The sequence below is a fragment of the Gadus morhua genome, chromosome 16 (genome assembly GCF_902167405.1).
Source record: "Gadus morhua chromosome 16, gadMor3.0, whole genome shotgun sequence".
In the NCBI taxonomy this organism is placed as follows: domain Eukaryota; kingdom Metazoa; phylum Chordata; class Actinopteri; order Gadiformes; family Gadidae; genus Gadus; species Gadus morhua.
In genome coordinates, this window is record NC_044063.1 from 12,853,116 (window position 1) to 12,877,267 (window position 24,152).

General features: G+C 48.7%; 1 protein-coding gene across 1 annotated transcript; it reads left to right on the forward strand.

Moving 5' to 3' along the window:
• The first annotated feature begins 10,380 nt into the window (after positions 1 to 10,380).
• On the forward strand, positions 10,381 to 24,092 carry esamb (endothelial cell adhesion molecule b). Its single transcript, XM_030381802.1, has 8 exons — positions 10,381 to 10,525; positions 11,962 to 12,107; positions 14,657 to 14,880; positions 16,552 to 16,709; positions 18,877 to 18,921; positions 21,438 to 21,560; positions 22,182 to 22,311; positions 22,792 to 24,092. Exons 1-8 carry the CDS (start codon positions 10,432 to 10,434, stop codon positions 23,267 to 23,269), a joined length of 1,398 nt encoding a protein of 465 aa, XP_030237662.1. The 5' UTR covers positions 10,381 to 10,431; the 3' UTR covers positions 23,270 to 24,092.
• Positions 24,093 to 24,152: the final 60 nt, after the last annotated feature.

Below are 24,152 nucleotides of genomic sequence, written 5' to 3' on the forward strand. Positions count from 1 at the left end.
GAATATTTTAACATGGTTCATATATATCTGTCTATCCGGCTGAATCCCATGTGAGCTAGGCATGTTACATTTTTAATGACCTAATTTCCGTGGTTAAGGTATGGGTCATGGGTTGGATTTTTGGCCTAATTAATATTGTCAGTCATGACTTTGAGGTTCAACTTAAGATACAGAAAAAATACAAAACTTTTTAAACAAAATATGAAGAAAGGAAAATATATTTATATACTATTTATGTATGCATTGGTGGTTTTCCTGTAAAATGTGTGTACATTTCTTGTAACCAAGACCTCCAATGGGGGTCCGCAATATTTAAAAGTCATGGTTTTGAAAACAGCAGCGCAGACTCGTCGTTGTTGTTGATGAACTCAGACCACCGTCAACGGCGGTCCATCCACCCCACGCCCAGGCGCCTCTCTGCTCCGCTCTCTGTCTAATTCAGACCCATGAATGGTGGTGGGGCCGGTCCAGGCCAGTCGAGGCCAGTCCAGGCTCCTCAGCACCTCGACCGCCTCCACAGTCGATCCCTGGTGGGACTCACTCTCCCCCACTGCTTCGGCAGCCGCCCTATCCTCCCCGTCTCTGTCACTCTGTCACCAGCGCTTCCCCTCTTCCTGCACGGAGACAGGCGTCAGATCTTGGAGATAAGGCCGCGTCCGCCCGCGCCCTGCTTCCACACTAATGGTTTATAAATATCCCCTTCAAAGGGCCCAGAGACGGCGTGGCGCGGGGTTGGCGCTCCGTGTTGTGGTGTAACATCGCAGACCCATTTAGGCTCATAGTTTCCCTTTCATTCCCTGCCAGCGCGCCCTGCCACAGGGAGCCCGGCGTTAACCGGGGGGGAGGGGGGGGGGGGCGGTTATGATGGACAGCTGTACTACCGAGGCCTTTGAGCTCCACCAGATTGAGATCAGCGACGGCCTCGCTCACGTGCGCTGCTGCAGCTGTGTGTGATGTCTTCGGTGACAAATAGCACCTGTTTCCCGAACTTTTACACGTGTTGCGGTATTTAAAAATAAAAGCGTGTAGACATTGCTTTTGTCTCCGTCTAACTCTCGCTCTTAGACACACTTCCTCTATGTCGATACTATAAGAAACTACAAGCAACAAAAACAAGATCCAAGCGTCTCTCTCTCTCTGGCACGCTCTGTCTCTCCCGCTCACACTCTCTCGCTCTCTCTCCGTGTCTCTCCCGCTCTCTCACCAACACACACAGAAACACACACAGAAACACACATTCTCGCTCTAACACACACAAACAGACACCTTTCCTCTATGTTTCCGCCTCTCGTGTCTGATGAAAGCATCAGGTATTTCTGACGAGCACATCACGACTCGCCATCAATCAGCCTTTGTTTTCCATCACAAACGATGGGCAATCTGTTGTATTTTCTGTCGCTTCGCCTGCGATCAAAGCCTCAGTGGAGCAGGCCTCCCCCACCTACTCTCCCCTCCCCTCCCCTGCATCTCATCAAAGTGTTTGCTTTGGGTTCTGTGATGCGTTCAGCAAGCCGGTCCACGGAGCTGGCCTCGGTGTTAGAAGTCAACGCGAGCTGTAAACCTGCCAGGCATCTGGCAGCGAGACACAAGCCAGAGAGGCTTCACACACTAGGGTGTTTGTTGTTGCTGCCGATGCATAATGATTCACATCCAGCAGCAACCTGTTAAGAGGAGGCAGCACTTACATCTCTGAGCGGCATAGCGCCCAGTTTAATGAGAATCAGAGCTAAACGGGCACTTTGTAGTCACGGAAAAGCATACCGCACACGAGCGCGCACACAAGCGTCCGTGCATACATATAGCGCAGGACCACATGCAGACATGATTACTTACAGTAGTGCACAGATTAATGTACACACAGACACTCACAAAGAAGCTAATCACACACACATAAATCAATCTCCCCCACTCACAGACACACACACACACACACACACACACCAACCTGCGCACGCCAAACACAAACACACACACCAGAAAGACACACACACACACACACACGCACACACACACACACACACACACACAGCGTATTCATTCACAAACACTGCATGCAACACACACATGCACACACACACACAAATATGTTCACAGTGTCACACACACCACGCACACACACACTTGCTCACCTACCCACCAACACACATGTATGTATGTATGATGCATGAGTGAGGTGCGTGCACTCCTCCCCACCCCTCACCCCCCATCCCATCACGTCACTCCGCCGCCCGTTACCAAGATAAGTGGGGCTGAGACCCACGGCGCAGGACGGTGATCAATGAAAAGATGATTATCAGAGGTTGTATTGTTAATGACCGTGTCACGGGTGATTTAACGGCGATGAGATCACACTGGTTATAAATATCACCACACACAACCCCCCCCACCCCCCTCCCTTTCAGAACAAATTCAAAACGAAGAAGATTCTCTTTTTGAACGTTGACGGGGGGCCCGATCGCGATCCATCACTCCCCCGCGCAGTGCCTTGCTCAAGGCCATATATCTAACTAGAGATGCACCGATCAACCGGCCGCCGATTAAAAAAGCCGGTTTTGTATCCAATCGGCCACAATCGGTGACCTGCCGGTCACTGTCGTAATTTCCGGTTTTCGGCCGATCAAACTCACCCGCATGCGCGGTGCGTAGCAGCTCAAGGCGCCCAGAGCGCGGGAAGAAAAACATGTCGCTGATTTGGACTTATTTCACTGTGTGCCAGGACGACCCAAAACACGCTGTTTGTAATGCTTGCAAGTCAAAAATAAGCCGTGGGGGATCATGTTGCTAGGTACGCGTCCTGCGTCCCTGACGCATTCAAATCTGAAAGGACGCACTAAACTCACTATCCATGCGTCCCGGGGACGCATCTAATTTTCCCCATGAAAAACGATACATTGTGAACATTAAACAACTCGTGTTTAATCACAGTAACTGGCCAAAGAAACCTTCTTGTGAGCAGACCAGACAAGCACTGTTTCAACCCTCTGCGCATCTACTCGGCGCAGACGTGATCCCCTGTTCAAAGTATCGCGACATGCTAATTTAGCCGCTACCAAAACAACTAGCTCGTCACCGCTGATTTCATTTCAACAATTAAAAATACAAACTTCATAGTAAATAAACCCACGTTTCCACTGCTCGATGCTGTGCTCATTCGTGTCGATTATGTTGTAACGTTTAGGGGACGTGCTGTAATGAAATAAATGAAACATAATCCGGTGGTGGTGATGAAAACTACATTGAACGGCAGCCTACATATTGTTATGCCCAAACGGCGCCTGCGCATACATCGCGCTTCCAACGAGATCCCGTTTTTCTCGAGAAACAGGCAGAGAAGAGAGAACGCAAAAATACCACCAAAGAAGAAGATGAAACCTATTGCAGGTCAGCAAACTATTGCAGCTGCATTTTCTGTCCCCACTACCTCTGCACTCCTCCCTGACTCTGATCAGCCTAGAGAGAGTACCTCAACATTGCCTGTACCTACTTCTGCCTCCCCCTCTACTGAGCCTGATGAGCCCACTGCAGAAGAATTGCCTCAACCTTCTACATGTTCCTCCCAAAAAAAGCGAACTTTTCTGAAGCAGTGGCTCACCACATACAAATGGCTGCGCTTTTCAGATGACAATTTCATGTATTGAGTTTAACACTATTAATTTCATTTAAGAAATAGAATAATAATAAAAAAGAAACACATTTTTTAAACTGGGGAGTCGGGACCCATTGAATTTCTCAGGGACCCACCCAACTCGCCACCTGTGGGTCCCGGGGACTCACTACATTGAAAACCTATCAACATATTATATGATTATAATTATTTCTTAGAAAATCGGTATCGGAAAAACCGGTTTTGGCAGGTCAGACCTCCTTAAAAACCGGAAATCGGTATCGGCCAAGAATTTTGCAATCGGTGCATCTCTATATCTAACTCATCGTCGGGGCGCCTGTCTGCGTCAGGGAAGGGCGCTGGTGGATGGGCTGCGGCTGAGGCACCGTGGCCGTCGCTCCACCACGGTGCCTGCGGCCACCGGAGAGGCTTTCTCATTTCCTCGCTGCCTCCGTCAAAGGTGACTTTGAATGGAGGAGTCTCCTCCTCGCGAGTTCATGTCTTTGCGGAACATGAAACAGGCACGGGGAGCATGAGATGTGGGCAACAGGGGCTGGGTCATTGGACGACAATAACGTGAACAGGTGAAGTGAGTTTGAGCTTGAAGTCTGTGTCGGTGGTGTGACGTGCGTCTCCGACGTGTCTTTTTTTACATGTTTTTCCCGTTACTTAATGACCTGCCAACCCTGAACCTGGGGAGGATCTTAAAACCGAAACACTTTTCTACCCCACTACTGCCGTTTGTTTGGAATGAGAACCAAATGATGAGTGGACCTTATTTGTGACAGTATTTGTTTGGCACCACTACATCCACAATGAATCTCTGTAGATTGTCAGTGTCGTGTGTTTAATCCTAAAAGTGATTCATTCCTGTGAATCTTCGTGTGTCTCTTGTTCTCATCCCTGCTCATATGTGAACGCTTGCGCTGATTTCTCTTTAACAAAGCTTAAGTGTCTAAGTCAAATCTTGAATGTGCCCATAGAGAATCAATTAGAAAGCGGTTTAAAGTGAAGGAGACATATAGTACGACGGCGTCACCATGGCTCAGAATAGCTCCTGAATATCTAACACTAATGTATTCCGATTTAAATGACCCATCTCCAAATATTCATTATTGAAGCACCATCTGTTTGAAGCCTTCAGGGTTCAGTCCAATTTGCACTTTTAGCTCCGAGAAGCCTTTGTGTGTGCCCAATACCCTATCACGTCCTGGCTGTCAACAAAACCCAGAGAACACAACCAGCGACATCGTCTTGAACTCATATCCTTTCTTCGTAACCGCTTTGTCCTCCTTTGAAACTGAAATCTGGGTCAGATTTCACATTTCAACCAAGACCACCATTCCCCACTGGGATGCTATACCGTGTTGGCTTACACCCTAGAACAACAATGCAGAATCTGTGGGGCTACACTCCACGTGATGATGCTGCCAGCATGAATATTAACCACAGCAAGGTAAACGAGAGGTATTTAAATAATAAGTCATATTTTATTCATTACATTTCTTTGTGTTCATAATTGTATAGCGTCACGTTTTTCTCCCAGCCCAATCGTCGTTGACAAATATAACGGAATAGAAAAGTGCCGGAATAAGTTGATTTGAAAAAAAGAGCTGATTGAAACTGAGTCGAACACAATCCAGAAGCGACTGAGGTTAACTAAAATAATAATGAACTACGCGGGTAAGAGCCACACCAACCACTTACTTCTTCTACTCCTGTTCTGGATAACACTAGTGGAAACACTGAAAACAGCCAGTAAAGATCTAGTGACTTATACCGTGTTGCACTGTGTTTAAGTGTTTGTCCCTTTGTTTAATACTGAACTGTGAGGCTGCAGCTCTAATGAGCACAGATCCATACAGTAGTCGCTGCTTTTCTCTTGTCTTGGTTTTCCTCGCAGGGCTAATGCTACCACACAGCAGATCATTAAGATAGCAGCTTCTTCTGTCTGTATTAATTATGAACCAAATCACTTCAAAGACCTGAGCGAGCTCCTAATTAAAGTCGACGTTGTGCACCAGAAATGACTGTGTGATGTAAGCGGTATTAAAACATGACATCACATTTAATTAAAAGTACCACGCAAGGAACACAATCTAAGCATTCTGACCAATGACCCGGCACATTTGAATGGAAGTCGCTGCGTTCATATGTTGTGGATAAGCAGCTTAACGAAAGGCGGCATATCCTCTTTGATAAGCAAGCAGGTGTATGTGGGTGTGTGTGTATGTGTCTGTATGTGAGCGTGGGTGTTTGTGTGTGTGTTTGTGTATTTGAGCTTGGGTGTTTTTGTGTGGTTTTTTGTTTGTGCATGTGAGCGTGGATGTTTGTGTGTGTACGCATGTTTGTGTTGACACTTGAGTGTGTGTTTGTGTATGTATGTGGGCGTGCGTGTTTGTGTGCATGTGTGGGTTTGTGCATGTTTGTGTTCCCACTTGCCTGTGTGTGTGTGTGTGTGTGCGTGTGAGTGTGGGAGCACGACGAGGACGAGGTGGTGGTAGACAGACAGCTGACGCGGGTGAGAGGAGATCATGTACAGACAGATACATGACGGTGAACGTGCCTTGTCTCCCCGTACCGCTGTAGGCCCGCCTGTTGAACACAGGAACACCTGTCTCCACCTGGTTACACCGTAGAGGCCACGGCTCATCTGAACCGTCTAATTAAACACGTGAATCCACTGAATCCCGTCTCTGTAGAGGTGAGCGAACAGAGTGAACTCCGATGCTGCTGAGATTTCCCCATTCCCGTTTTCTTATGCCGCTTTTCCACCGCACATGTAGCTCGACTCGACTCGACTCGACTCGACACGACTCGACACGGTAGCAGCACGGGTCATTTTCCACCGCAAATAGTACCTCCGGGACGTGGGCGGGGTCGGTTGCGGTAAAGGGCCGTGACGTATTTTTGTACGCGACGCAAACAACACCTACGCAACCCACACATGGACAGAACCCACATAACAACAATGGAGGACATCGATGCGATGGTATTCGTGTTCGTATTATTAGCTGGCATGTTGAAGAAGTTGAAGAAGTGGAATATGTTGGCTGCGGCGCTGCTATGGCTGTTACCAGCATGGTTGCCATGTCGCTCTCGTGACTTCGTCACACTCTCTGGCCAATCAGTGGCCGGCCGTCTGCCGACGTCACCTTTTAGCATCGGCTCAGATCGTTTGGAACCTAGAGCGAGGCGGTACTAAAAAAAGCAGCCACTTCAGGTACCAGATACCATGTTTTCGCGGTGGAAACGCCAAAAATGCGAGCTGAGTCGAGTCGAGTCGAGTCGAGTCGAGCTGGTACCATGCAGTGGAAAAGCGGCATTAGAATTAGAATATACCATTTAACTATATTCCTTTTTACCTTTGACACTATACTTTGTAATATATAGTTGGTCATTTCAAGTGTATAATAACTTTGAAGAAACGGTTTGTTACCATTTTATATTTTCTTTGCGCCAGGCATACAGTGTGTTAAACTAGTGATTGAGGAATCATGGTCTTGGGTTCAACGCCCACACCTGGGATCCCCCCCCGATATTATGACCCCCTAACCTGGGATCCCTCCCCTCTCATGACCCCACATCTGGGATCCCTCCCATAGTATGAACCCCCACACTTGGCCTGGGATCCCTCCCATAGTAGGACTCCTACACCAGGGATCTCTCCCATTTCATGACCCCACACCTGGGATCTCACAGAGTGTCCTCCCCCTGTCCAAACAGATGTCTTCCCTCCCTATGTCTCCTCTCCTCTCAAAACAAGTATATGTTCCTACTCTCCTGCTTGAAGACACTAAGTGGCTGTGAAGTGATGTGTGTAATGTGTGAATTTGCTGCCCTCTATGGATCCTCTATAACACTACACTCACTGCCCCCCAACGCACCTCTGAGCTCATAATTGAGAACAGGCCCATGTGCATTGTGGGCGTTTAGTGGATGACAACCCCATTGCTTTCAGTGTGTGCTGTGTGCTTTTCTCTTGGAGGACATCAGGTCACTAGGAGATCAAAAAAACGTTACAGACAGAAAACAATGAAAGGAGCTGAACCGTTTACAGACACAATAGTATCATGTCTAAAGCTTAATGAAGTTCACTTCTGTGCGGCCCTTCTGGTGCGGGGCGGGGCTTTTGAGACGCAATCCGTAGAGACGTCTTAAATGGCGTGTCTCTCGTCTTTCTCTGAACCCAGATGGGCAGAAACGGACGGATTAAGGACGATTTTCCCCCTGCGTCTCATAAACAATGGAATGACAGCTCTGGGGGATAAACCCAGGCCGAGACGCGCAGGAACAGCTCTTAAGAGAAGGTGAAGGCAGCCCCCTTACGTGCACATTACTCCTGTTGCATTTACGGCCGTCCACACATCCATCAGACAAACCCAGGTGTGCATTCATAGGGGGCTCCTGTGTTGCGCTGGGGAGCCGTGCGACAGCGTGGAGTCTACATAGCCTTGTGTGTGTGTCACTCTGCCACCATCCCTTTCGATTGATATTCTTGAGTACGCCTTGACTATTCATCTACCGACTGCCGCTGCTCAGAACGCAGACGGCCACGGGGTCATCCACGCTTATTTTCCTCGATTTGTCTGTTTGGATCTTGTTTACTTGTCTCCCTTATTGGGTTTTAAAACACATTTGTCTCCCTTGAATGAAAGAAGGGATTTCTGCAGGTTTTGACTGATGGAAATGTGTGAAGAGGAGTTATGAGGGATTTGACGTCCTCATGACTTGGGGGTCTCGTAGGGAGGACTGGCGGTGCTGGGGACGGCCCCGCTGCTCCTGGGGTGGAGGGGGGTGGTGGTGCTGGTGGTGGCGGTGGGTGGCGGTGGTGGTGGTGGTGGTGATGGAGGGTGGTGGTGGTGGTAGTGGAGGGTGGTGGTGGTGGAGGGTGGTGGTGGTGGTGGTAGTGGAGGGTGGTGGTGGTGGTGGTAGTGGAGGGTGGTGGTGGTGGTGGTAGTGGAGGGTGGTGGTGGTGGTTGTGGTGGTGGTGGCGGTGGTGGTGGCGGTGGCGGTGATGGTGGGGGTGGTGGTGGTGGTGGTATATAGTAGGGATGTACATAGTCATTTTTAATCTTGTGCAGGCATGGCATGGGGGGTATTCCGCCCCGCTTCACCCTAACATAAGCTGGCCCTGGTGCATCAGAGCAGGCTTTGCGATTAGAAAGGATAAGATTTTGTATTTAAAAAACGGGTTGCACACTCATGCATATATACAGACCAACACGCACACACTCACTCACCCACACTCTCACACCACCATACAGCTCATGAGTAAATGTGTTGATTATACAGACTCTGTGTGCTGACTCTGTGAACGCTGTGGGGATGTTCTAGAAAAATGGGATGGTATATTTGTGCAATAAAAAAATATTGTATACAAAATATTAATAATGCGTAGACCATACTATTAGACAGATACAAATCGGTCTAATAGCGAAAGCAAAGTCTGAAAAGTAAAACAGATTTTTGTCAAGCCCAAAATAAAAACCTTTCGAACGTTTGGTTAAATTCAAAGTAAGTCAAAGTAATCCCCTGATGGGTGACGGAGCGGGCGTGGTAGAGTCCGCCACAGCCAGCGGTGCTGACATCATATCCATGTCCAGTGGAGAGGGCTTGGTGGCCGCAAAGTGAGGGGCTGAGTTATGGGATTGAGCCCGCGTTTCTTTAGGGATTAGTCAGCAGGATTTACCAGATTGACGGCAGAGACCCAGGGAACGAGTCGACGCAGGGGGTCACATTGTCCCAGAACCAACTCAAAAGAAAGAAGGCATCCCACTTCTGCCCTCCTCTCGCTCTCTCTCTGTCTCTGTCTCTGTCTCTGTCTCTGTCTCTGTCTCTCTCTCTCTCTCTCTCTCTCTCTCTCTCTCTCTCTCTCTCTCTCTCTCTCTCTCTCTCTCTCTCTCTCTCTCTCTCTCTCTCTCTCTCTCTCTCTCTCTCTCTCTCTCTCTCTCTCTCTCTCTCTCTCCCTCTCTGTCTCTGTCTCTCTCTCCCTGTCTCTCGTCTTTCTCTCTCTCTGTCTCTCTGTCTGTTTCTTTTGTCTCTCTCTCGCTCTCTTTAGCTCTTTGTATCTTCCCTGTCTCTTTGTCTTCCTCTGCTTTGGTTATTTATGTTTCTCTCTGTCCCTCTATCTCTGCCTACCTCTTTCTCCCTATGTTCATATCTTTTACCATGAGCATGTCAAATTTCTCTTTCGTTCTCTATGAGATGCTTATTGTCTCTCTTTCTCTCGCTCTTTCCTATATTTCCATTAACTACGCACCATATGTCAATAGATCACACAACATCCCAATACCATGCCAAACCGCACCATAACATTCCATAACATTCCATAACGCTACAAATTATAGCATCACAAATCCCCCCTCTGTCCCTCCCCTCTCTCACTGCCATCACCGGCCCCGCCCCCTTTCCACCACCACCACCATCAGCATCATAATTCCCCCCCCCTCCCTCCCCGTTCACAAATTTGCCCTCACACCGAGAGAAGGCGAGGAGGAAGGCGTGCCACCACAGAAGCTGTGTGTGTGTGCCGGGGGGGGGGCGGTGGTTCACAGCTGCTCCTGCCCTTCGTATTCACCACTACCAGATGATACCACCTCTCTCTCCATCCTCTTCGTCTTCTTCTCCTTCACCGTGCTTCACCTCCAAGGTTCTGGGGGAGGTTTTCCCGCCCTTTCTCTCATAAAGAGCCTCGCGTCCCGTGCGCTCTGAAGGACCCGGAGCCGGGTGGGGGGCGGGCCGGGGGGGGGCTCGGCCGGGCGCTGGTGGCGGCGTGCGCGGTTAGCTTGTTGCTGTCGTTGGACCCGGCGGGGACCGGCCTCACGATGGCCGCCGCTGCCAGTGCCGCGGACGGGGACCCGGACTGCTGGGACCGGATGATCCAGCTGCAGCTGTCTGCCTCCGGGGACTGGGCGCCCTGTGAGTACGGCCCCCTGCGCCGTCTCTGACTCTCCAGACCCTCCCCCCAGTTCCTCTTCTCTCTTCTTCCCCTCTCACTTCTCTCTCTTCCCTCGCTTTTCACCCCCTTCTGAATCCTCGTTCGTTAGGGTGTCTTGGTCTTCGTTTTGTCCCCAGTGAAACTTTTCCAGGACTTGCCTCTGCTTTCCGTTTCGATGGGGGAAAGCCTCTTGCAACTTTTTCCCAGGAGGGGTGTTTATTCGTGTGATGCAGTGGGAGATTATTTTTTTAAAGCTGTTTTTTAGGTTGCTAGTGAGTGATTTGGGGGACAGGGATGAGTATTGAGTATTCTATTCATCCTACAAGGTCTTCTTGTTTTTCTGATTTCTTGTCAGACAAATCAACAAATATCAATTGGCTTTGGCATCTTGTGAATGCATTCTCTATAGTACGTTTCTACCGTATGTTTATATGTATTGTATAGACTTAATGGGTATTTGATTTAAATTCATTTTACATTGATATTTCATCACCCTCAAACGCTCTCTTGGCCAAGTGAGGACTGTTTTGTGTCATTACCGAAGGCTATAGTCTAAGGTTAAAGATTACATGACCGTCTGAACCTTGTTGCCTTAAGAGCTCAAGATCTGCTTTAATACTACGGAGAAATGGTTTGAGCCCACCGATGGAGGATCCGCCTAGGTTGGGTTTAATCGTGTAATCTTGTTTCGTGTGTCTGCCTGTATGTTGCTTCTGTGTCTTCTTATTGGCATGCTGATGATGCCTCATGTTGTTACATACACGAGTACCTTCCTGGACATACGCACAAAATGATTCCTAACATATAATAATTTGTATTCGTGCATCTTCTTTATCATTTGCCTTATCGTCTAACTTCAGCAATCAAACACGTGCTATTCAAATCCTCGTAAGCCTTGCTATCGAAATGTGTTATCAAATCTTGTTATCAAAATGTGATCCGTCATCACAAAGGTTAACTAATCAACCAAGGATGTTAGAGTTATTCCATCTCATTGACAGTTGGAAAATCCACTCCATTCCTGTATGTTAATCTTACCAACCATTTTCTTACCACCTGTTATGAACGCACTGCTTTCAAACCGGCGTGGACACAGATGAGCTGATGGTGACGGCAGAGAATGAAGATCAAAGGGGAATGCTTTTTAAAGCATAGGGATTCATTTCTACCCTTTTAGGTCCGAACTCAATCACTGTTAAACCATTCTTGTGTGTGTATGTGTGTGTTCGTGTGTGTTTGTGTGTGTGTGTGTGTGTGTGTGTGTGTGTGTGTGTGCGTGTGCGTGTGCGTGTGTGTGTGTACGCGTGTCTGTGCATGTGTGTGTGTGTGTGTGCATACGCGTGTGTGTGTGTGTGTGTGTGTGTGTGTGTGTGTGCGTGCGTGCGTGCGTGCGTGCGTGTGTGTGTGTGTGCAACAGGTGACAGCCACATAGTGGAGTTCCCCCGGCTGGAGATGGAGGTGGTGAAGGGGAGGATGGCGGTGCTGCAAGCCTGGTACAGCCCCACCGCCGACATCGCCAAGAACTCCGTCGTCTGGCTCTTCATGGGCAACGGGTCCAAGCAGGTGAGCACCGCACAAGAGCCAAATTGAACACGATGAGAGACGCACCAGAGCCAGTGCTACAGCGTGGCGGGAACCCATGGATGGACAGGGTTTATTCAGACAGCCGTCTGGTCATCGATGGTATGCTACGTCATGGAGGGAACACATGGATGGACAGGGTTTATTCAGACTGCCGTCTGTTCATCGATGGTATGCTGCAGGATTGGGGGCTGACATTGATGGACAGTTTTTATTCAGACAGGCGTCTGTTCATCGATGGTATGCTGCAGGATTGGGGGAACACATGGATGGACTGTGTTCGTTCAGACGGGCGTCTGTTCCTGTTGAACGATCCTCCCTGGGGATCATAGGGAACAAGATGGTAGAGATGGTCTTCTGTAACGGCCGGTCTCCCACCAGAGTCTAGAGACACCGGCATCTATCTATCTATCTCTCTCTCTCTCTCTCTCTCTCTCTCTCTCTCTCTCTCTCTCTCTCTCCCTCTCTCTCTCTCTCTCCCTCTCTCTCTCTCTCTCTCTCTCTCTCTCTATATATATATATATATATATATATATATATATATATATTGACCCCTACTAAACTGATACCTGAAGTTTCTGCAGCAAATAGATTTTATGTTTGTCACTCAACGACGAGAAACCAACAAACCCAACCCACCATCCAAACACCCGATTGGATGAGCCTGCTTTTACACAAAGTGCGGCCACTGCTCCAACGTACATCCGACCGGCCCATATCCAAACACAAAGTGCCCTGTGTGCAGCAGATTGTTCAACACTGCGACCTCTCCACCTCCACATAACCCAGTCAGCAGCCAAAGCCTTTAGGATTCAGGGCTGCGTGCCAGCCTGCGAAGCAACCTGAGAAAGGCATCCAGTGGGAAGGTAGAACGGAGAGGTGGTTATTACACTATGTATGTACGGGCGATAAACAACGGCAGGAAACCACTAATGAAGGGATGCGTGTCAGTAATGACATTGCAGCAGCCCGACTCTACACAACATTGTGTGTGATTGCGTAAAGCTATAGGGGTATGCATATGAATGAGCGTGTGTGCATCTGCATGGAAGTGTGTGGTCTTTGTGGTGATTATTATAATCCGTGGAGTTTCACTGTCAGTTGCCCTTGATCTGATCTCGACCAGGAAATCAGCCTAAAACTCCACGTCACCATCTGTACATCCCTGACAGGATTATCAGTATGAAGGGCGCAGAATGATCGCTATACGGTCCAATCTAAAACGGTTTGATGTGCCTTTTTGCAGGGACTCTGATGTTTGATGTGGAACGGTAGCCATTAGATGGCCGGATGGATGTAGATGTATCATGGCCGTGAGATGAGACATGCATCCCGACATGTAGATTGCTCAATGTAGAGTCTTTATTTGATATACGGTGCACTCATTTAAGATTTTCTCCCTGCTTATTACAGTGTCAAGATTTAAACAGTTTTGAAAGCATTTGTATATTACAGTGAATAGTCATGCAAAAAAAAACGGACAATACCAACGTAGGGTCCAAAGAATGTACAGTAAAGTATCACTATAAAACTCTTAGCTTCACCTCAATCCCTTCCATAGTGGCGCCAAATCTAGACCTGAGAAATTCGACAAATATTGATTCATTAATTCATAAAATACAAAAAGCTTTTGGTGCCAATGTCGATGATCTTTTTAAATCCTTTTTTGTTCCTCATGAACTTGAAAAGTGTCCGTATCGGCTGTTTTCATGGTGTCCATCTCGCGGTATCTCTGACACTTGGCCCGTGGCAAATATATCGCTATATCTTCCAATAAATCGGAGCAAAATATCCGTTGTTCCAGGGGAGAGGGTTGCTGCAGATAGAAGTTCATCGCTAAACAATACGAAACCAACAAACCAACCACTAGCTCAAACCCTCACTTTTCAACTACCCGATTGAACGAGACCGCGTTAACAGAAAGTACGGCCTCTGTTCCGACGTATATCCGATCAACGCATAGTGCCCTAAATCGGGTTGTTTCCACCACGGCCTTTCCACATCCACATCCCCAGACTTTTCACAGCAATATTATTACATTTTATTGCATGTTTGCTTTAGCTTTCTGCTATTCTTAAACAGTGCAAAAGTGCTAGATAAATAAAGTTGCCTTGCCTTGCCTAAAGTACTGGCAGCAGTTTTGCCAGTAAGCATTATCAATGTATCATCATTCGGCATCTGGTAAAGATGCCCACTGGGCGCCTTCCTTGGGAGGTATTTCAGGCACGTCCAGTGGGGAGGAGACCTCGGGTAAGACCCAGGACTAGGTGGAGAGATTATATCTCAACACTGGCCTGGGAACGCCTCGGGATCCCCCCGTCAGAGTTGGTCAATGTGGCCCGGGAAAGGGAAGTCTGGGGCCCCCTGCTTGAGCTGCTCCCCCCGTGACCCGACCCCGGATAAGCGGACGAAAATGAGAGGGGGAGACATATAAATACAGTAGATTACTGTAAGAATTTCGCTGTCCATTTACATCAAGGTGTTCCAGTGCAGGACAGCAGCTAAACCTCCACCATTTCCCCATGTTCCAGGTGATCAACTTCAGCTCGGGCGAGGTGGGCTACGGGGAGAACGAGTTCACGGGCCGCGTGGGCTTCAGCGCGGGCATGCCCTCGGCAAACCTCTCCATCTTCATCAACAGCACCCAGGAGTCGGACTCCGGCCGCTACCTGTGTAGCGTCATTGTCCCGGGACGGTCCGGCCTCTCGGGACAGATGCACCTCAACGTCAAAGGTACCCTGCGGCAGGGACGTTGGTCCATTATTAATGTAAATGCTGCAGATGACTCAGTAAAGCTAGGAGTTAGGGTTAGGGTTAAGGTTAGCAAGGGGGGGGCGTCGGTACATTATTAATCATACTAGGGGCGTTGGGATGAGTCTGCAGAGCGTACAGGGTAGAGCTAGGAGTTAGGGTTAGCAGGGGGGGGGGGGGGGGGGGGGGGGGGGCATCGGTACATTATTAATCATAGAAGGGGGTTGAGGATGAGTCTGCAGAACGTACAGGGTAGATTTAGGGTTAGGGTTAGGGTTATTATACATAGGCTAAGCCGAAGTTACTCCTTTTTACATACAACGAACAATAGTGCAGATGTACATTCGGTTTTATTTGAACAGGACAGGGTCGCCAACAATGTAACCATATGGTGTCCAGAAAACGAACATAATATGAAACAATAAGGCTAACTATTGAGTCAGTTGAGGGTTTGCATTTCCCTCCTCGCCGCTCGAACGGGAAGCAGCTCCTCCGGAATCCAGAGCTCACATGCTGTTTTTAAATCCAGTAGAAAACAGAAACAGAGACGTAACAGTATTTCAGTACGTATTGTTTTCCCCTTGAACCGTGAAGCACTCGGCCCGGGTCTATTAGTCCACCATATGCCAGCACTTACCTCTGCGCTGCGGGGCCAGGCTCCGGGGCGTGGCTCCCTGGCTCGCAGGCTGCGCTAAAGCTCGGGTTATGTATTGTCATGTAAGCAGCAACAGATGGAAGCAGACAGGTCCATACCGGTGTGTCCTCTTTTCATTAGGCCGCTATGCACACACACACACCCCGCTACGTCTGCGGTTCCTTGTCTCGCCTACCCGGCAGATTAGAGCCGGGCCTGACAAGGCCAGGATAAGGGCATGGCTGATGGGAGGCATCTAGTGTCCCGGCCTGCTTCTGGTCTTGAGTCGGCTGTCTTTGTGCTTTCTTAGTTATTGTGGAGCATCTCAGGATGTGTGCTCTTTGTTGTGCGTAGCGCTTATATTTTCAAGCGCTTTTATTGTTGAGGTCGGAACGCACTTTGTGGAGCTGAATGATCTCTTGAGATGTCACTATGGTCACTAAGACTACAAAGTAAAGGTTTGTCGCTACACTCTTTTATAATCTTGGTTCGGTGCAGCACTTGTACTACTCCAATGCTACAGAATAGAATAACCACACAGAAGTGTTATTGTAAGGGATGGGCGTTTCAAGCAGAAATACTATACAATATCCACTGGAACTATTCGACCATTCTGCAAACATAATTGTCGTAATGGTCTCTTTAGATGTGGTACGGTTGAATGTCTCGGTCACCAATGGCAGCCTGTTGCAACAGCTGCTGCTATTTTAAACTTTCAGAAACTTTTTGTCAGTCTTTTCCTTTGTCCATCGCTCTAGCATCACGCTGGAACATGCCTTTATCCTCTTTCTATTCTTTTGATTGCCAGTAGTTTGTTTGAGAAAAGATTGTGTAACCCGTGTTTAACGGTTATCACTACATTACATGTGTATCATTCGTCTATTGTACATAATTTGTAAATATGTTATTTGTATTTGTATTTTAATCTATTTTAAAGATACTTGCTGCCGCTATTTTCTTCTGTCTTCCTGCTGCTGCTCTCACTCCTATCTCCCCACTGACCTCGGGGATCAATAACGTTATTGACCCCCCTTCCCCCAGTGCCCCCCCCCCCCCCCCAGTGTGCTCCCTGGAAGGCGACCCGGTCCTCAACGGGAACGTGACCCTGGGCTGCCGGTCCAGCCAGGGCAAGCCGGAGCCCCAGTACAAGTGGACCAAGGCGGCCCCCACCTCAGAGATCTTCTTCTCGCCCATGCAGAGTAAGTTCTCCTCAAACCTCTCCTCCTCCTCCTCCCTCTCCTCCTTCTCCTCCTCCTCCTCCTCCATCTCATCCTCCTCCCTCTCCTCCCCCTCCTCCTCCTCCTCCTCCTCCTCCTCCCTCTCCTCCTCTTCCTCCTCCTCCTCCTCCTCCCTCTCCTCCTCCTCCTCCTCCTCCTCCTCCTCCTCCTCCCTCTCCTTCACCTCATCCCTCTCCTCGTCCTCCCCCTCCTCCTCCTCCTCCTCCTGCCTCTCCCGCCTCTCCTCCTCCTACCTCTCCTCCTCCTCCCTCTCCTCCTCCTCCTCCTCCTTCTCCTCCTGCCTCTCCTGCCTCTCCTCCTCCTCCTCCTGCCTCTCCTCCTCCTCCCTCTCCTCCTCCTCCTCCCTCTCCTCCTCTTCCTCCTCCTCCTCACACCGCGTCCGTCCGTGTCAGCGCTGAGCCCCCGGCGTGGACGGCTCAGGGCTGAGATCCCGAAACGCAACGAGGGATTGTGTCGTCGTCATGGCGATGTAGATTGTTGTGTCTGGATGACGACAGCGCTCTTTAAAGCCTGCCGTCCCTGCGCTACCTCCAGTGGTGTAACAAAATGAAACATCATTTGTCCTATAATCGATAAACTAGTCAGTAATATAAGATATTTCTGACTGGTGATATATAATATATACAGAAATCTGAAATATACTTTATTGTGACATATAGGTCCTGCACAGGTCATTCTAGGGTCAGACAAGGTTGTTTAGGTCAACAGTTCCCGTTTCTTAGTGCTATATGAGTTCTGCATTTAAAATACTTGACAGTAGTTTCTTGTTCTGAGGTTCAAAATGAGGCCCATGCACACTGGTTGTAAATTGTGTTACGGTGATACAGATTGTCATGACCGCGATGACGACAGCGCTCTTAAGAAGCCTGCCGACCCGGCACTACCTCCAGCGCTGTAACAGAATGTATCTGGAGTGGGTTCGTGCCTTCTCCCTATCATCAATAAACCACGACCCCACGAGTGAGCTCTTCGGCGCGACGAAGGCGATGACATAATGTTTCCTCTTTGTGCGCGGAGGACCTCCCTGCAAGCCGGAGAACATGTGTCTCCCGGTGAACCCACCCTGTGTTCCCCCCCCCCCCCCCCCCCCCCCCCCCCCGACCCACTTCATGCTCAAACATTTCACACACAGTGAAATCTACTTATCCAGCGGACAGGTTGGAATCATATGCCAGGGCGGGTACTCAAGTTCACCCCCCCCCCCCTCCAGGACTGCCTCCCCCGTATGGAGGGAGAGAGGGGGGAGTGGTGAGCTGTCCTCTTGATTGTGATTAGGGTTGTCTGGCTGTCGGTCCAGGTAGCACGGTTTGGGTCGGTTCAGAGGTCGGCGCTCAGACATGGCTGAGGTAGAGGCACCATCTGCCTGACGACGGGAGGACTTATGCTCGGAGCTGACCTGCACTTGGCACGTCTGCTTTCATCCGCTGCCCTCATCTCGTCCGCAACACAATATAAAAGAGTCTTGCAGGGGGGGGGGAGGAACAGTGTTCTCTTTCGATCTCTGATTAAGCCAGGGTCTTTGTGTTGTGTTGCGTGGTGAACCCTCCGGCTCAAAGCTCCCCATTGCTTCATCCTACATGCTCCTCTGAAATGATCTCTCTCTCTCAATCTCTGACATCTAACACCGTTTGACCTGGCTGTCGACCCCGCAACCTTCCTCACCGGGCTGTTGGTGTGGTGGAGTCTCTGTCTCTGTCTCTCTGTCTGTCTCTCTCTACCTCCCTGACTCTCTGGTTCTTCTGTCTCTCTCCCTACCACTCTGTCTCTCTCTCTCTTTCTGTCTCTCCCTACCACTCTGTCTCTCTCTCTCTTTCTGTCTCTCCCTACCGCTCTGTCTCTCTTTTTCTCTGCATCTATTCTCTCTCCCTCCCCATCTCATCCCACTCTCCCCCTCCTTCTCTCTCCCTCCCCTCTCCATCTCTCTCTCTCTCTCTCTCTCTCTCTCGCGCGTCTCTCTCAGACGCCCACGCGCGACGGACCCAGAACACCACCGCATTTCACTGCTTCTGTCCGCTACGCCTCTGCCTCAACCTCACCCATCCTCACGCTCACATATGCTCTCTCTCTCTCTCACCCCTCGTTCTCCCTCTCTGTCTCTCTCTCATTCTCTCCATTGGAAAAACAACAGAGTGGAGAGCCTGCCCAAAGCCTTTGCTTGTGCTTGGGTTCATGGGTAAGGGGATCCGATCCCATGTTATCCCATCCCAGCCTACTATCCAACCTCACCCAACCCTCCACCATACCCAATAATCTGTGATTCCTCCCTCCTAGAAAGACCATCTGACGTAATGCCCACCGACGTTCCCCAGTCACGTTCGGTCGTGTCTAGAAGGGGTTATTTTAAAGGACAAATCAACTCAGAGCTCAATGAGACGATCAGGCCGTCTTCTATCAATCACGTAATGAGGCCGCCGCCAGTTGCTCATGAGACCTGCGGTAACAAGGCAGTTATGTGAGCTACGGAGGCATGGAATGAGGGATATGCAGGTAAATCGCCCGCATAATTAACAGGCCCCGAAACGGGTAAGCCTGTTGAATCCAGCTGCAGGTAGAACCATGAATGGTGACCTCAAGTGATTTAGTGAGTGAATAAAACATTATACTTAAGTTACGAGGACGTTATTCTGAAGACTTGGGAATGGGTTGATTTATCCCTTTAAATGTATGTGTTAGAGATGTTGTCGTTAGCACTCTGTTTTCACCAGTCAGAAATATAGTATAATTCTGACTGGTGATATACTATATAATATATTCTTCAGAAATATACTTTTCTTTCTCCATGCCTATTGTGACTGACAGGTCCTTTCACAGGTCAGTCTAGGGTCAGAAAAGTTGTTTTTTGTCAACAGTTTCTATTGCTTAGTGCTATTTGAGTTCTGCATTCAATTTACTTGACAGGAGTTTGTTATTCTTAGATTTTGAAATTAGAACTTTGTACATTGTTCAATACATCAATGTGTTTCCTAACCCTGTCCCTCTATTGAAACAGCTATTGGATCATTAAAACATATCCAGTAGACAGCCTATCTAATCACACGCTTGCAGACTTCCACCCCAGACTCTTAGAGACGACCCACACTCCACCACTAGTGCAGTAGTCAAGCCTAGTCCACTTTATTTTACACAACACAAGGCAGACTCAATGTGCTTCACATCAGACCCCCTAGCGGGTCACAGCGGGTTGCCGATGCGTTACAGCCCCCCCCCCCTCGGCCCCTGTCAGACGGCAACCTCTTCACTGCATGGGGCGCACAATGGCCGCCCCGCACGCGCTCAGACGGGTCTCCGCTAATCTGGCACAATTGGGTTTAGTTCTTAACAACTGGCTTTTCAGGCCAGGGATTAATTCATCAAGAGCAGCAGCAGCTCCCAGGCATATTGCCCGCCGTGACCACAATGGGTTCTGTGCTCCCAACATTTGGGCGGAGATGAAAGTGAGAACTATTTATAACCCAGTTATAAAACAAACATGAACGTATTAAGCTGCTTGCCAAGTGTATCCTCCTAATCCCACACTGTTGCTAAAATATTTATCTAGTTTTGGTATAAAAACCCCAGAACCAACAGTGATGACAATGACCTTTGTAATCCACACGCTGTTTCAGGCGATGAATTACTCTTAATAAGAGGCAATTTTGAAGATTTAGACACAGACATGCCACAGAGCAGGTACGATTCCCACAGGTGCACGCTTATTATTGGTTGTTTTATTTTTTTCCATTTTACACTCGTTTTATTTACTCTGTTTTTTAAGTTGCATTCAGTTAACAATTTCTCCAGGCGTAGCGGAAACTTCAAGAGCCTTCTCCGGGTCTAAACGGTTCCTTAGTAAGGTGTTTAACGGCCTAATCCAATCAGACAGAAACAGCAGGGGGTGGCCTTAAAATAGGGCTGTCCAGTCAGGTGGCCTCAGACCACACGGTGTAGCCTCGGCACCTGCCGTCAACGGGACAGCGAAAGGCCCCCGCAGCAGACCTGCTCGCTCAAAGGTGCTCAGGGCATCCAGATGGAGACACAAAGCACGTTCATCAGGAGCTCTCATGTGGATTTCAGAGGATTTGCTTGATAAGTCCATCCGTTTTGTGTGCATTTATTTGTATTCTTAATTTCATCATGACCTATTCTATGAAACAACAACATAGGGGTTATGAAGCTTTAAGAGGAATTTAATATGTACTGTATCATGACCCACCAAAACGCCCTTCATACTGTCCACATCCATGCATTCAAAGAAAATATAATACAATACAGAGAATATAATAGCTACAACAGATTAATATTAAAGTCATACTTACTAAAACGAAGTAGTAGTAGTAAAAGATATTGGCCTTAACCCTCGTATTGGAACCAGGACTACAAACTAGTGTGTTCTTTAATGTGTATCCCTAAATGTCTCACAAATTGTGTGTGTGTATTCCCTACCAACCCATGTTAATAGATTACCTTCATACTTAATATGGGTAATATGTGTTCGTTTAGATAATATTGGTGTGTGTTTGTGTTAACTGTACACACAAACACACACCAAATGGTGTACACCGTACATTAGTATTACGACGTTAGCTTGGGGCTTCTTTCATTCTGTGCACCCCAATGCCCCGGACCCCCCCCCCCCGTGTGTCCCCCTACGTGAACCCCCCCGTTGTCTGCCGCCCCGACGCCCGTCCTCACTCTGCGTCTGGCCTCCAGATGAGCGCCACGGCACCCTGCGGCTCAGCAACCTGACCAAGGGGATGTCGGGGAAGTACGTGTGCCGGGCCAGCAACACGGCGGGCTCCGACAGCTGCTCCGTCAGCCTGGACGTCATCAGCGGTACGTAGCGCCTTCACACTCTACCCCTCTACGCGTCACAAGGACGGGTGTGCACAGGGAGACGCTAAAGAGTTTGATGTCGGACTCCATTGGAAATTGCAAAGGTTTTAGTCACTGATTAAATGTATTATTAATATTGCTTTTAGTATTGTTGAACTTGTACTTTGTCTTGTGTTTTATGTTGCAACTGTGTACTGCTGTCCATCTTGGCCAGGTCTCTCTTGTAAAAGAGATTTTAACCTCAATGAGACTCAACCTGGTTAAGTAAAGGATATGATAAATGCTGAGGTGGCCAGTTTTTGTGAGATTCAAGACAAAAATATACATAAGAAAAAGGCAAGGCAAGGCAGCTTTATTTATATAGCACTTTCCATACACAAGGCTCAAAAGCTTCACATTGAAACATATTCATACAATGAAATAAAATAATAAAATAAATTGGACAAAGAATAATAAGGAAATGTGCTAAATTAATATTCTTATGCGTGTAAACATATTTGTGCAAGATTCATGCACACTATGCAAATAAAAGTTTTACAGAAGCAGAGTCAATTACATAAACGCCAAGACCACTCAAGTGTTCTGTCACTGATTGTGTTTCTGCGTCCGTTTCCCTCAAAGCTTCTAACACGGGCGTGATCGCCGTGGCAACCCTGGGATCGGTCGTGGGATTGGTGGCCTTGGTGCTCTTCCTCATCTTCATCCTCAGAAGGACGCGGGACACGGAGGAGGAGATAGCCAATGAGATCAAGTGAGACAAGTCATTGGTTTATTCATGACATGGATTACTATTTAGTTTTTTTGTGTTCTTATCCGAAGTGACTTACAAGGTTAGGGTTAGGGTTATGGTGAATTACATGGAGTAACGAGTCTTAAGGAGCACGTGTCTTATCTAAAGTGGCTTACAGTGGGTAAGGAGTGTTAAGGAGCATGTATCTTCTCTAAAGTGACTTACAAAGAGTAACAGGTGTTAAGGAGCATGTATCTTATCGAAAGTGACTTAGAGTGAGTAACAAGTCCTAAGGAGCAGGCTTCATATACATAAAAGACTTATAGTGAGTAAAGAGTCTAGGAGGTAAGGTAATGAGCAGGTAGGTTTCGGCGTCTAGCCCAAGGATGGCCACACGTAGTGTCCAGACTACACCCAGCCCCATTTCACCCTTAAGTCAATGCAAGCGTTTCCATTGGACGACAGCGTGGGTCTTAACGGCGGTAACGTCTCCGTCCGCAGGGAGGACGCCCAGGCGCCCAAGCGCGTCTCGTGGGCCAAGAGCAACACGGGCTCCGACGCGGCGTCCAAGAACGGAACGCTGTCCTCCATCGCCACCACGCCGCGGCCCCGGGACCCCCACCCGCCCGCCTTCCACTACCCCTACACCCCGGTGCCTACCTCCGACAGCGGCTCCGTGGTCCACGCCTACACGCTGCGGCCGGGGGACGCCGGCCCCCTGCAGGGCCTCCCGGGGTACAACGGCACCCCGTCGGGCAAGCTGAAGAGGCCGCCGCCGCCGAGAGCCAACGGCGTGCCGCCGCACGCCCCCCGGAGCCCCGCCCCCACCGGGCCTCCGCCCAACGACAGGACGGACAACGGGGCCCAGCCTCAGGTGCCCCACCCGGCCACGCCCACGCCCAAGACCGCCACCCTAACGCGCAAGGGCGGGATCACCGTCACGGTGCCAGTGCAGAGCCAGGCGGGCTCGCTGGTGTAGACAGACAAAGGCACAACATGAGGGATGGGTTGGGTTAGGGTGCGGACGCTGCCTTGGATTGGAGGGGAGAGGAGGGGCGGGGCTTACGGTCTCATCGGGAGGAGCTCGTCTCGCCGTTGGATTCAGTTGCGTTCGACTTCGCAGAGACCGGAAGAACCACCGTTTGCGTCGAGTCGACTTTCAAGGCGTTTCTCATTTGTTTTGTTTGTATGTTTGTTTTGGGACGCCGCACTCAGCTGGAGCTGAGGTATTATTCATTTATAACCTTGTTAAGAGGACCTTCTGAGTTTATTCCAAGCTTCTGCCTGTTGAGGTAAAATTCCAATTGTTACAAGAGTTGTGTTGATTTAAGGTATTCTCCGGTGAGCCATATATACACGATAGTTCTCATGTGACTTACGGTAATTTGATGACGTGTTTTGCCAGAAGTGTAGTGAGATTTTTATACCTATATACATATAAACCAGGTGTGCTGAGTGATGCTCTAATGTTCTCAGGCGAACTGTCTCTTGTTCAGAGTACTTAAATAATGCAGCTGAAACTACAATTCAGGTTTGTTCCATCATGTTGGTCCTCTTTGGAGATCGAGCTACTTTGACTCAGTTTAGGAGAACTACTGTTCCTACCTTACGGTCCCCTTTCTGGAATCATCGTTTCAATTCACGTTGATTGGGTTCCCCCATCGTTAGAGAATATAAAGTCGTTATGCCCATCATGGTTATTGGAATGGAAAGGAGATATTTACATATTGATTATGTTGAGGCTGGTTGGATATTTTGTAAATGCCATTTGGAGCACTGGCCCCGTTTTGTTAATAAAAAAATTATATATATATAGTTATAGTTTCTTTCAATGTTTTACCAAAAGTCATCTTTTGTATATA